The sequence below is a fragment of the Triturus cristatus genome, chromosome 3_1 (genome assembly GCF_964204655.1).
Source record: "Triturus cristatus chromosome 3_1, aTriCri1.1, whole genome shotgun sequence".
Lineage (NCBI taxonomy): Eukaryota > Metazoa > Chordata > Amphibia > Caudata > Salamandridae > Triturus > Triturus cristatus.
The window spans coordinates 245,197,473-245,210,448 of record NC_140583.1 but is presented as its reverse complement, the minus strand read 5'-3'; the positions used below and the strand labels follow the sequence as shown (position 1 = coordinate 245,210,448).

The 12,976-nt window shown below is 44.9% G+C and overlaps 1 protein-coding gene across 2 annotated transcripts in view; it reads right to left on the bottom strand.

The window, feature by feature from the left end:
• Positions 1-632: 632 nt before the first annotated feature.
• The window catches only part of ARID3B (AT-rich interaction domain 3B), a 455,909-nt gene continuing 443,565 nt past the window's right edge, over positions 633-12,976 (bottom strand). Inside the window, exon 9 of one of the 2 annotated variants that reach the window (XM_085643782.1) lies at positions 633-1,786. In XM_085643782.1, coding sequence (XP_085499908.1) covers positions 1,647-1,786 — 140 coding nt within the window. In that variant the 3' untranslated portion in view covers positions 633-1,646. The remainder of the gene's footprint in view (positions 1,787-12,976) is intronic. The other variant, XM_085643783.1, reaches the window with a different exon arrangement.

Here is a 12,976-nt window from a genome sequence, read left to right as displayed (position 1 = left end):
TTGAGGTGGCTTTCAGCCTATGCAGAGAACAGCAAATATCACCTGCTGTTCAACGGACATTCCTTGACACCTCAAAACCCACCTAGAATGCCCTTTCAGTAGGGTGGAAGGGACATGCCTACGCTCTCCATTACAGCTTTGAACTATTTTGTGCAATATTTTTTCACCAAGGTGGATATGTTTAAGCCACTGAATCAACACATCCCATGAGACTTCTTTCACTTTGAAGAAGAAATAAATCTCAAGACACTGCAGCTCTAGTATAATTCACTGGGTATAAAGAGGTGTGAATTTAGTGCAGCATCGATTTGAGAATTTAACTTGAATATCTCTAGCATCAGGATGGCAAAAGAACACAGAAGTCCCAAAAACTTAAATAGGTACTACACTATCTACTTCTGGTAATACTCTTGCACCTCCCACTCTCCTCCACCATTGTACACACAATCTTCCATTACAACAACAAATGAAATTTCAGCTCCAGAAAAATGTAACCCGTGTGAAGAGGAACAGCTCTGTTTAGAGATCTCTCCAAAATCATTATCATAAAACATACATGACTTACAAAAGAAATTATTATATATATATATATAATCAATCAACACAAAATAAAACCTCTGAAATGCCCTGAGGTGCCTGGATTGTCTTTACTCAAGCTGTAGGAACATCAGTACACTTTCCTTGCCGCCATGCTGTATTATGGGCATATATTCTGCAAGGACACTAAAGGCTTTCAAAGCTGATCCACAAGAAGAACAATTTCTACAATGGATCAAGCCAACAATGGTAGGGTCTGATAGAAGAACTGAGTGTGCCTGCAAAGTATCAATCATAATACAGCAAGGTTGCGCGTTCCCTTGAACTGACATATGTGGGAAAGAATAGGGTAACAGGTCTTTTCCATGGTAACTACCCTCAATCCTCTCTGCATGCCCAGCAAAAGTAGACTGCCCAACCCATGTGGCTGGAGTTGGGGCGACTTGATTAAACAAGACACTCCACTAATGAAATTCACAGCGACAGGAGGAATTGGAGGTCTAACATTTGTGACCCCCAACTCTGCAGGTCCTTCATGGATCTCCAAGGTCTAAAACTATCTCCTCTCCTTTTTCTTTGCACCTGCTCTGTAATGTGATAATAAAGTTCAACAAATAACTTTATCATCAAGTTAAGTAGTCATGACGCAGGGTGCAGGCAGTGGCCTTCTTGATGATGGATGCCATGAAGGGAGTAGGGTGAGGCTCATAAGAGGTGATGCTCCTTGCATACCGTTGACATTCTTATACAGGATAATTGAATATTTATCCAAATGACCTGAAAATTCCGAAAAATCACATCACTTCCACTAGATCACTTCCTGTTTTAAGGAAGCGAAGGAGGAGGCTGAATACTGTACAATAAAGTCCATTATAGTGAAATGCACTCTGCACTTGGTCAATGGGACTTAAAAGTTTTGCAAAGGAGAATGGGCAAATAACCCAAAGGAAGTGCCAAGAATGCTTCCGGGGTCACCGTCGTTTGCCGGTTCCTGGACATGAGGTAATCCTGGTTTCTTCCCTGACTTTCTGGAGATGAGGTAATTGTATAACGCCTTGAGGACTCCATGCCTGTCCTTCAGAGGGGGAGTCCATCTTCAGTCATCACCGTCAGAGGGACCAGCTGGTGGAGGGCTCAGCCCCCGGTGTACCCCTTGAGGATGTAGGACTGTGCGAGCTGCTGCTGCTGCTGTGGCTCTGGCTGTTGGATCCTGCAATCAGCTGAACTGGCTTCTGGGCAAACAGCACCCCTATAGAGAAAGAGAAAGAAGCAAATAAAAGTATGTTAGCCAAAGGTGACTGTGGAAAGGCACACTGCCTTCAAGTTTCACAAGACACCTAGAAACAATGAGGCTCTTGGTCACTGGTGAATAAGCTCACTGCAGAGGCATCTCCATTTAGAAAATCTTTCTAAACAAGCATGTCGAAATCTTACTAGGCATTGAGTTTTGTCATTTAAGTACCACCCCCATTTGAGCACATAACTTCAAACTATCGGTTCTTAATATAATTCCCAAAGATTTTGCGGATTAAGAAATGTTCACATCTGCAATATTCACTGCTCCAAGAAACCTGACTTGAGCCTTAAGGGGCAGACATCTGTTCCTGTAAGTGTTTAAATTATGTTATTGGTGATATTGAATTCTTGGCACAGTTGAATAATGGAGTTCATTGCATTTTCATAATTCATTTTATGTACAGCAAGCCTACCTCCAAGATGCTGCTGCCAACATAAAACGTAATCTGTAGACTTTATACTTTAACTTGAAGACCTGTACATGGAACTAAATGGTGTGTGGGGATTCTATTGAGACCACAGAAATAAGAATATGCTGGAGAGGCGGGCTGGCAATATGTGCTAGGCAGCAGTAGACCACACAGTGTATAGTTGTGTGGGATCTGGCCCTTTCTGCAGGGTCACCCCCACGTTATTTGCCTTAACCCCTCCTATTTTCTCATTATGGTTTTGGTGGCACTTAACCATTGCTAAAGTGCTCGTGCTCTCATAATTAAATATGGTAAAATTGGCTTACACCCAATTGGCACATTTAATTTACTTGTAAGTCCCTAGTAAAGTGGCACTACATACACCCACAGCCTGTAAATTACATACTACTAGTGGGTGTGCAGCACTTAATGTGCCACCCAGTTAAGTAGCCTTTTTAAAAATGTCTCAAGTCTGCCACTGCAGCCTGAATTAGTTTTAAACTGTCATTTCGACCTGACAAATAAACCTTTCACCAGGCCTCAATCTTCATTTCTAATACAGGTCACCCCTAGGATAGGGCTAAATCAGCCCATATGGCAGGATGCATTGTATTAAAAAAGTTGGACATGTACCTTTACGTTTTGCATGTCACGGTAGTGAAAAACTCTCCAAATAGTTTTTCACTAGCGCAAGGCCCATCTCTCTCATGGGATAACTTAGGGTTACTGTATTACATTTAATAAGTAATTACTTTTGATTTGAAATACTTTAAAATTGTGATTGAAATCAAACTATACCATTAGAGAGGGCTTCAAAGTCACAATTCTGAAAATGCCACTTTTGGAAAATTATATAATCAAAAGATCAATGGTTCTCATGGACAACATGTGCAGTTTATACATTTTAGGCGCAATGGTAAAATGTACCTGTAGTAGAATGCTGAAAGAGAAGAACACCATCAGGAAGACACTACTGTTTTAGCAAAGGAATATTAAGCCTGTATTTTACCCATATAAATGTAGATCTTGCGGACTGTCCCACATGAAAGTAACCAACCAAACGGAGAGACAAAACAAAATAAATAAAGCAAAAAGCAGGGCTTCCAAGACATGTAAACAACCAATTACAGAAAAACTATATCACAATGGAGCCCTCTTTTCAATCAAAGGGGTCAGATATGATTTGTTTGGTATGAGCAGATGTCTGGTGACAAATTTTAAGGGGTAAGGGATGGGGGTGGTTCAGGCATAGAAAAAGGTTTTTAGGGTTCAGGAATGAGTGGAGTTTAGGTGTAGGGATGGGGTTTACAGTTCAGCGATAGGTGGAGTGTAAGGGTAGAAAGGAGCTTTAGGGTTCAGTGATGGGTGTAATTTAGTTGTGATGAGGAGTTGTTTAGGGGGCAGGGATTGATGGTGTTTAGGGGTCAACAAATCAAAAGCATCTAAAGTGACTGCTTGACAATGCACGTGGTACAAATCAGAAATAATGTACCATGAAGTAAAACACTGAAATAAAGCCAACAAAACTTTCTGAAAGCAAGGTCTGCAACCAGTGCCTTTCCACATTAAAAACACTAAGCAAGCAAATGCCAATTTTGATCAATAAGACAAATTGTTTTCTATGAAATGGCAAATGTCATTTATTCTGAAAATGTCCATTAAACAGTTTATATCAAATGGTTTCTCAGTAATGGTATTCTACAAAATCGTCTTTTAATGAAATCACATTCAACAAGATTGAGTTGGGTTGGCATTGTATGCCTGCATTGAGATGTACAAGTGCTTCTATTTTAATTTCTTTTTTTATTTTGAAAGTTGTATGGCAACAGATGGTTTGAGTGGTTCGGGTCTCTAGGATTTCTAGACTATTTAATACTTTGAAGTAGTGTAGGAATAGAGTTGCTGAGGTTGTTAAGGGATAGATGATTTTTAAATATTGCAGCAAGGCATGGGTTGGAGTTATTTTTTTGTTTTTGCTGGCGGGTACCAGATTTTAAAGAGGTTGCATGTTTTAGACTAGAAGGTAGGTAATAAGGGAGGTGTAGAAAAAGTTAACTACCTCTGCCAACTATATTATAGATTCTTCACCTTAGGATTCAGAATTTCGCCAGACTGAATCTGAAACGTTTCCTATCCAGCAATTGCTCTTCAATGTCGTCATGTGGCATTTCTCTCAGCCTCATCTGGACATATACTGATTGCTTCCTTCAGAAAGTACACCAGCACATCAGTAAACTCTTTATATAGCGGACCAAAATGAGACTGTGTAAAGAGTCCAGGCAACCCTTGCAGGTTTACAGAGGCAAAAATAAACACTAAATGCAGTCTTTTGTGGTAGTACGGGCAAGCAGTGTAGTGTAGTGCTAACCATTTGTTGTACTCAGAGGCAATAAATGAGACATGCAAGAATAAATCAGATCAATTTAGAGAATTAAGTCGTAATTTTATATAAATCTTGATACCAAGAACTTCTTTATCAGGCAAGTACTTTTTCAAATATAGATTTTCACAGGTAAGTAAAATGTTCACTTAAATGGTTCTTTACGCAGCAATGCTTTACTATGGAGAAAAAGGCATATGGTGCATACAGTTAGTTACAGTCTGTTTCTGGGACTCTCCTTTAGGACTTATGGTTGAAGAGAGCCATCATCCAAAGTACCACCAGCATTTAATCGTTATCTGCCTTGGGGAGTTCAGGTGCAGAGGAGCTGGTCGGGTTGGTAGGTTTGCGCGCTATGCCGGTGGGAAAAAGGGGGACCAACTGGAAACAGACTTCAGAGGGGGACAGGTCAGGGAGCTCGGGTCAAAAGACCTGAGAGCAAGGGGACACAGCTGGTTCATCGGTATCCGTGCTGGGGCACTTGGGTGCAGAGTGGATAGTTTGGCTGGACTCTATGCGTCAATAGTCCTCGCAGTTGACGGTTTCGCCGGTTGAGGGCACAGAAATCAAGAGACCCACTCTGGAAGTGGGTCTCTGCTGTGCTGACATCCCTCGACAGCTGGCTGGTCTCGGTGTTGGAGTCAGGATTTGACTCTCACAGGCTTTGTTTGCAGCAACGAGTCCGGTACCCCGGGTTCTGGTGCTGTGCAGCTCTGGTCGGTCCTGGTGTCCTCACACTTGGTAGGGACAACAGATCAGACCATCAGGAGCACAGATAACTCTTCCTGGGTGGCTGCTGCGTTGGGCCAGCCAGGGAGCGGCAACAGGGCAAACCAGACTCTGCTTCTTCTGTGCCTGTAGACTAGTAGCTCCTTTACTCCAAGGGAGATTGCTGGCAATTTGCAAAGGCCTGGTAGTCTACCGAGGTTCTTGGTAGTTGCTCAACTGAAGGACGAGTCACGGGGTCAAGATTGTAGAGTCTGGCGCAGGCAGGCAGGGTTTGGTGCCAAAAGTCCACAGCAGTCTCCAGTTCTTGTTTTCACGCAACCCTTCTTTGTCTTCTTCTGGATCTGTCGAATCGGAATTCCTGGCATCAGGAGTGTCTCCTAAATACTTAATTTAGGGGTGTTCAGGGGAGTGACGGGTAGGAGCCAATGGGTTACCTACCTTAAGGGTGTCAACATCCTCTATATGACCACTTACTGTGGGGAGTAGACTTAACCCCGAACCAATGAGCCTAATTCCACTAAAGCCAAGGTGGTGGAATTCAAAATTTAGTGTTCACATCAGGGAGCTCACCTTAGGGGTGGAACTAGCCTGTCGGGTAACACCTTTTTACTATCTAATTTGCCCGCCTGTCCTGGTGCCAAATGGGCCCGGGACAGGGGGAAGCATTTCCCCTGACTGGGCAAACCTTGGGTTGCATATCAAAGGCAACAGAGGCCTGTGAAGCCTTCTGCATTGATATGCTGAGACACTTAGCCATCCTGCTTGGAGGAGGTGAGAACACCTCTGGGGGGGGGGGGAACAGGCATTGTTTCTGCCCTCAGGGAGTGCAGGATCTCACCTGTAGGGGGTCAGAAACCTGTCTGTGGTGGCTGGTCTACACCAGTCAACCAGCACACTAGTAGTCAGTAGGTTTTCAGGGGGCACCTCTATGGTGCCCTCTGGGTGCATGTATTAATAAATCCATCACTGGCATCAATGTGGGCTTATCAATATGAGATGTTTGATACCAAACATCTCTAGTTTCAGTGAAGCCATACTGTAGCTGCCGAACTTGTAATTACCAGTGTCCAGCACAGGTACTTAAAATGGCTTCCCTGTTCACTGGCAATATCTAAGAATCGACTTGGACCTCCCAGGGGCCTATCTGCTCATGCTTTTATGTCCACACATGTAGAATAGTACACTGCTTTAGGGATGTAAGGCCTGCTGTAGGGGTACATTACCTATACTGTTTGAATTGTCTGCAGGCATGGTACACAGGAGGTGTGCCAAGTCATGTCTTCACTTTTCTCTGCACCACGTCACACAGCCTGCAATGGCAGTTTGCATGAGTGTGCTGAGGGGTCCCTTAGGGTGGCATAATGCATGCTGCAACCCTTAATGACCCTTTCTAGTACCCCATGCCCAGGGTAACATTTACTAGGAACTTACGGGAGGTGTTAAAAGTATTGCCAATTGGGGGAACAATTGTACAGTTTAGGGAAAGGGATCTGGCACTGGGGATCAGGATAACAGGAACCCAGTACACTTCAGATACCAGGCAAAAGCAAAACGTAGGGGTGACCAAGTCAGAAAGGGCTCTCTCACAACTTCTTGGCACTTTTTTCAAACTCCATCGAGGCTCACGGAGAGGAACTTGGGAGTATAAACTACAGCGACAATAACACTAGACAACATATTCCATAATTTTATAAAAACTGCTCTAACTCAGAGGGGAGGTGGTAAAACAGTGAGGAAGATCTAGTATCCACCAGAAAAATTACAAAATGTATAATTTTTCTCCGATGGAGTCCTCTTCCCACAGCATCCTCACCTGCACAATGAGTCCTGGTAAACGCTGTGTTTTCCAGGGAGTTTACTTTGGGCAGAGGCACCAGGCAAGGGTGTCCGCACTGTGCATTTTGGTTTGCGCTGGTGATCTAGCCCCGTGTGTTGGTAGCGGTCGACGTGGCGATATGCGGGGTTAGATGGGACCCCAGATGGGAGAACGTACTGTCATTATATGCAGACGGCATGGTTATACCTCACGGACCCAGAGCACTCAGTCCAGAGTACCGGAGATTCTGGAGGTGTTTGGATTCTTCTCAGGACTACGAATAAATTGGAACAAATCTATTGCGCTTTCTCTGTCAGGGACTTTGGTCGACGAAGCCTGGACAAGGAAGCCTGGATAAGGAAGGCCACTTTCCATGTGAGGAACTGCAGTTCGCATTTATGCAGAGGTTCAAATGGGGGTCCCATGAGTCTTGTAAGAACAATGTGTAGATTCCCCACTGGAGAGGGTGGTAATCTGGGAGGAATAATTCTTTTAAGTCCTTCCATGAAGGCTTTGATCGCAGGTACTTTAAATAGTGACAAGTGTTGTTGATTTTGTAAGTAGGCTGCTAATGCTGCTTGGTGGAGACGTATGGATGAGTATGCCAAATTACATCTTTGCAAGTGCAGTAAGTAGCAATTGATGTCTTGGATGGATGCATCCAACGGGTTTATATGATTGTTAGTGCAGTAAATGGCAAATCTCTTCCATTTTGCAGCATAGCATGCTCTAGTGGTAAGTCTTCTGGCCTCCTTTATAATATTCATGCAGTCTGGTGGCAGGTTTAGGTAACTGAACTCTAGGACTTCAGGAGCCAGATCGCTAGATTCAATTGACCTGGATCTCTGATTTCTCCATGTTTCTGGGTTAATAAGGACCGGGAGAGGTGCAGTTTTTGGTGTGGAACTAGCGAGAGTTCCAGTAGTGTTGTGAACCACGGCTGGTGTGCCCATGTGGGAGCTATTAGGATCAGTTTGAGAGACTGTTGCCTGAGCTTGCGTACCACTAATGGAATGAGTGGGAGAGGCGGAAAAGCGAACGCAAATCTGCCTGACCAGTTCATCCATATCGCATTGCCCTTTGATTCCGGGTGGAGAAAACTGGCGGCGAAGGTTGGGCATTTTGCGTTTGTGTGTGGCGAACAGAACTATGTCTGGTTGGCCACATTGTTGGAAAAAGGGCAGTAGGACTTGTGGATGTAATTCCCATTCGTGGATCTGTTGAGTTTGTCAACTTAAGAGATCGGCAATTTGATTGTGAACCCCTGGAAGGTGTTTGGCAAGTAGGTATATGTTCTGGGGAATGGCCCATCTCCAAATGTTCTGTGCGAGCTGGGACAGCTGGAGAGAATGTGTGCCTCCTTGTTTTTGTTTGTAATACATGGCTGTCATGTTGTCCGTCCGGTTGAGGACAGTCTTGTTCTGGAGATGTAGTTGGAATGATTTTAGTGCTAGGAACACTGCTATCAGTTCCAGGTAATTGATATGGAGCCCTTTCTGTTGAGTGGTCCATTTGCCTTGAGTGGTGTGCCAGAGGAGATGGGCTCCCCATCCTGTGAGGGATGCGTCCGTTGTCAGCACAATCTGTGGAAGAGGCTCTAGGAACGGCCGCCCTTTGGACAGGTTTTTTATGTTCCACCATTTGAGAGCGCAATGTGTGCGGCTGTCCACCAACACCAGATCTGTAAGTTGTCCATGAGCCTGGTTCCACTGACGTGCTAGACATTCTTGCAAGGGACGCATTTGAAGTCTTGCATAAGGCACAATGAAGATGCAGGACGCCATCATGCCTATGAGTTGCATGAACACTCTTGCTGGAAGAGAGTGTTGGGTTTGAAATTTTGCGAGAAGAGCTTGTATATTGGCTATCCTGGCTGGGATATGCTAGGGCTTTGGAGGTGTTTATGGTGGCTCCCAGATACTGATGTATGTGAGAGGGTTGGAGATGAGATTTGGGATAGTTTAATGTGAATCCCAAGTTGTGTAAGATTTGGATAGTTTGGTGAGTGTATAGAACACATTTGGTGAATGACTTTGCTTTTATTAGCCAGTTGTCTAGATACGGGAAGAAATGAATTTGTTGTCTTCTGAGATGTGCTGCTACTACTGCTAGACATTTGGTGAATACTCTGGGCGCGGTTGTTACTCCGAATGGAAGGACTGTAAACTGGTAGTGTTGTCGGTCCGCCACAAACCTTAAGTACTTCCTGTGAGCAGGATGTATGGGAATGTGGAAGTAGGCATCCTTAAGATCTAGTGTGGCAAGGAAATCGCCTTGTTGTAGTAGTGGGAGCACCTGTTGAAGAGTGATCATATACAGGTTTAGGGGTCTGAGGTGGAGTACTGGTCTTAGAGTCCCGTCTTTTTTGGGGATTAGGAAGTATAGTGAGTATACCCCTGTACCCTGATGTTGTAAGGGAACTGGCTCTATTGCGTGTTTTTAAAGCAATGAGAAAACCTCTTGTTTGAGGAGCGTAAGATGGTCTGGTGACATGGAACGCTGTCTGGGTGGTATATGTGGGGGGTAGTTGTGAGTTCCAGGCAGTAACCATACTGGATAATTTGTCTTACCCACTTGTCTGTTGTGATGGAGTTCCAGACAGGTAGGAACTGTTTGAGTCTCCCCCTGACTGGAGTGGATTGGTCTGGGGGAAGTGGAGGAAAGTCACTGTTTTGTGGCAGGGGAGGTGTGAGTGTTGGTATTGCCTCGACCTAGTCCCTTGTTGTTTCCTCTATATCCTCCTCTAAAATATCATCTACTGGGGGATGTTTGTGTAGCGGGTTTGAACGTAGAGGAGGTGTCCGCTCCCATATTCTTAGAGGCTCCTCTGTAGAAGGAGTGTCGAAAGGAGCCACGTGGTTGTGGAGACTGTAATGCTCCCATGGACTTAGTAGTCTCGGTGTCTTTTTTCATCTTTTCAAGGGCAGTGTCTACTGCTGGCCCAAATAGCTGTTCTTGGTTGAATGGCTGACTAAGTATGGTAGTTTGTACCTCTGGCTTAAAGCCTGAAATGCGTAGCCAGGCCTGTCGTCTAAGGAGCACACTTGTGTTTATTGCTCTAGAGGCGGTGTCTGCGGCGTCAAGAGCACATTTAATTGACGCATTTGAGATAAGTTTTCCCTCCTGGATAAGGTCATTTGCCTGGGTTTTATATTGGTCTGGCAGACGTAACAGATTCTCCAACTGGTCGCAGTGAGCCCTGTCATAGCGTGCTAGTAGGGCTTGGGTGTTGGCAATACGCCAATGGTTAGCTGCTTGTGCTGCTACTCGTTTGCCAGAGGCTTCTAACAGTTTGGATTCTCTGTCGGGTGGCAGTGTATCTCCTGTGGTTTGGGAGTTGCCGCGTTTCCAAGCGTTGGAAACAACCAAAGAATCCAAAGGGAGCTGTCCTTTGATGTAACAAGGATCTTCAGGGGCAGGCCTATATTTCGTTTCTATTCTTGGGTTAAGAACCCTGGCACGGACGGGGTCTTTAAATACCTCTGGGGCGTGTTTTATGACTCCTTTAATCATAGATAAAATTTGTACCGACTTTTGAGACTGCTCAAAAGTATCTAATAGAAAGTCTTCCTCAGGTGCGTCAGAGTGCATGGTGAAGCCATGGTAAAGTGCTGCTCTATTTAATAATTGGCCAAACCCCAGGTGATCATCTGGAGGTGATGGTTTGGAGGGATATGGTTGAGGGTCAGGCATGTCTGGTAGAAGGAATGCCCAATCATCCAATGGTGCGGCATCTGGATCCATGAATGGATCGTTAGGATCACCCCCTCCCCTAGGTCATCATCATCATCCTGTGGAGGTGGTGTATGTGATGGAGAGGGTAGAGGTAAGGGTAGTGTAGGCAGAGGGGATGGGGTAGAAGGTAGTATGGGAGAGGAAGGAGGAATAGGTGATGTTGCAGAGTCCTTTTTTATAGGAACCGGGCAGGTGGTGTGTCCAGTTTCCGTTTTTTACATGGCACCGCGGTGACATGTCCAGTTTTTGGATTAATATAGATCTTTTTCTGTCTTAGATCAATGGGATCTGGATGGAATAGTTCTTGTTCCTCGGGAACAGTTTTTGGCGCCAATTTTTTCGGTTCAGATCGAGGTTTTGGTTGATCAGTGGAGTTTTTGGCTTTAGGAGGTGTGTGAGAGTCCTTAGCCTGTGGTTTCGGTGCCGATGATTATTTCGGAGCCAAAGTTATATCTTTGAGCTTGGAAACTTTCGGTGCCGGTTTATCTATGGGCCTCGATGTTTTTGGTGCCGAAGGCTTCGGAGCCGATTTCGGTGCCGAGAGGTCTTTTGCCTTCGGTGCCGAAGGAACAATGATATGCGGCTTGCTCGGGCTCGAGCTACCGGAAGGCTTATGTTTCTTCGGAGCCGAGCCCGGAGGCAGGGCTTCTGAAGGATGTTTTCGGTCTCGACTGAGGCCAGCAGGCAAAGTCTTGGCCAATGCCTTTGGTTTTGGAGGGGTTGGGGCAGGGGCAGTAGTACTTGCGCGTTGACCAGGTGTAATGGGGTCATCTGCTTCGGAGATGATTTGTAGATCCTCGAAATCTTCTTCCGGGACATCGGGACCCTCAAAGATGTTTTTTGGTTCCGGAGCTGGTCTCTGTGCCATGATGTGGCGTCGAGCCCTTCGATCTCGAATGGTCTTTTTGGATCGAAATGCTGCGCAGGCTGGACAGCTGGACTCGTCGTGTTTCGGTGAGAGGCACAGGTTGCAGACTTTGTGGTGGTCACTGTGTGGCAATTTTGCTCCGCACTGGGGGCATTTTTTGAAAGGCGTCCTTTCCATGAGCCGTAGGCCTCACGGCGTGGATAGGCCCAGCGGCCCGCGTCAACGTCCGGAATCGAGCCGATGAAATCGATGTCGAGTGAAGGTGCTTCAATGGTTTTGTGGACGTTTTTCGCTTGCAATTGAGATTTCCAACCGGAGAGGAAAAGTTGCATCCGAACCCAATGGCGGAAAAAAACAATCTAAGGATGGAGTTGATGCCCATGCGCACTGTAGTCCAAGGGAGGAGTCACCCATCTCGTGACCAAAGACTTCTTACGAAGACAACAACAACCTGCAAGCATCCGAGCCCAACACTAGATGGCGATCTACTATCCTAAGTCTGTGGTCTGCAGCTCATATGCCTCGAACTCATTTTTCGTTCCTGTTCACATTTTTTAAGTAAAACGTTTCTGGATTAGCCTGAAAAATATGGACATTTCATTGCATAACTTTTCGAACTACCCTTTGGAGGTGTAGGAGAATGTTCCCATTGGTTATACATAAATACATTTCTAGGTGTTGCAGATTTATGCAAGAAATGATGACCATAGTGGTTATAACAATACATTTGTTCATAGTCTGATGAACCTTCTAAATATTCATGATTTGTGAATACTGCACACATCTCTAGGTCAGACATCATGTTATTAACAGTCTCGAAGTCCCAATCATCAGAAAAGGTACTAGAGGTTATAAAGTCACTTAATGAAATGTTAAATAAATGTGAAATCTTCAAAAGCTCCGACAGGCCAAAAATGTCATTCAGTTCTGTCCCAAACTATACCCTCTGGTATAGGAACGGCTGTGATGTTCACTGCTGACAAGTCTCTTGCTTCACAATGGGATGATGTGTGTGGCTGGAGAAGTTCACTCTTACTTGCCGTGTCCATTTGACTACATCTTCCATTTATCAGCATACCCAGAGTTACCAGAGCTAACCAAAGTAGAAAGAAGAATATTCCCAAAACAATCCATAGTTTAATCCATGGGGAAACCAGATAAGTCTTTTTCAGGAGATGAAAAATCTGTTGCTTTTTCTTTGAAAG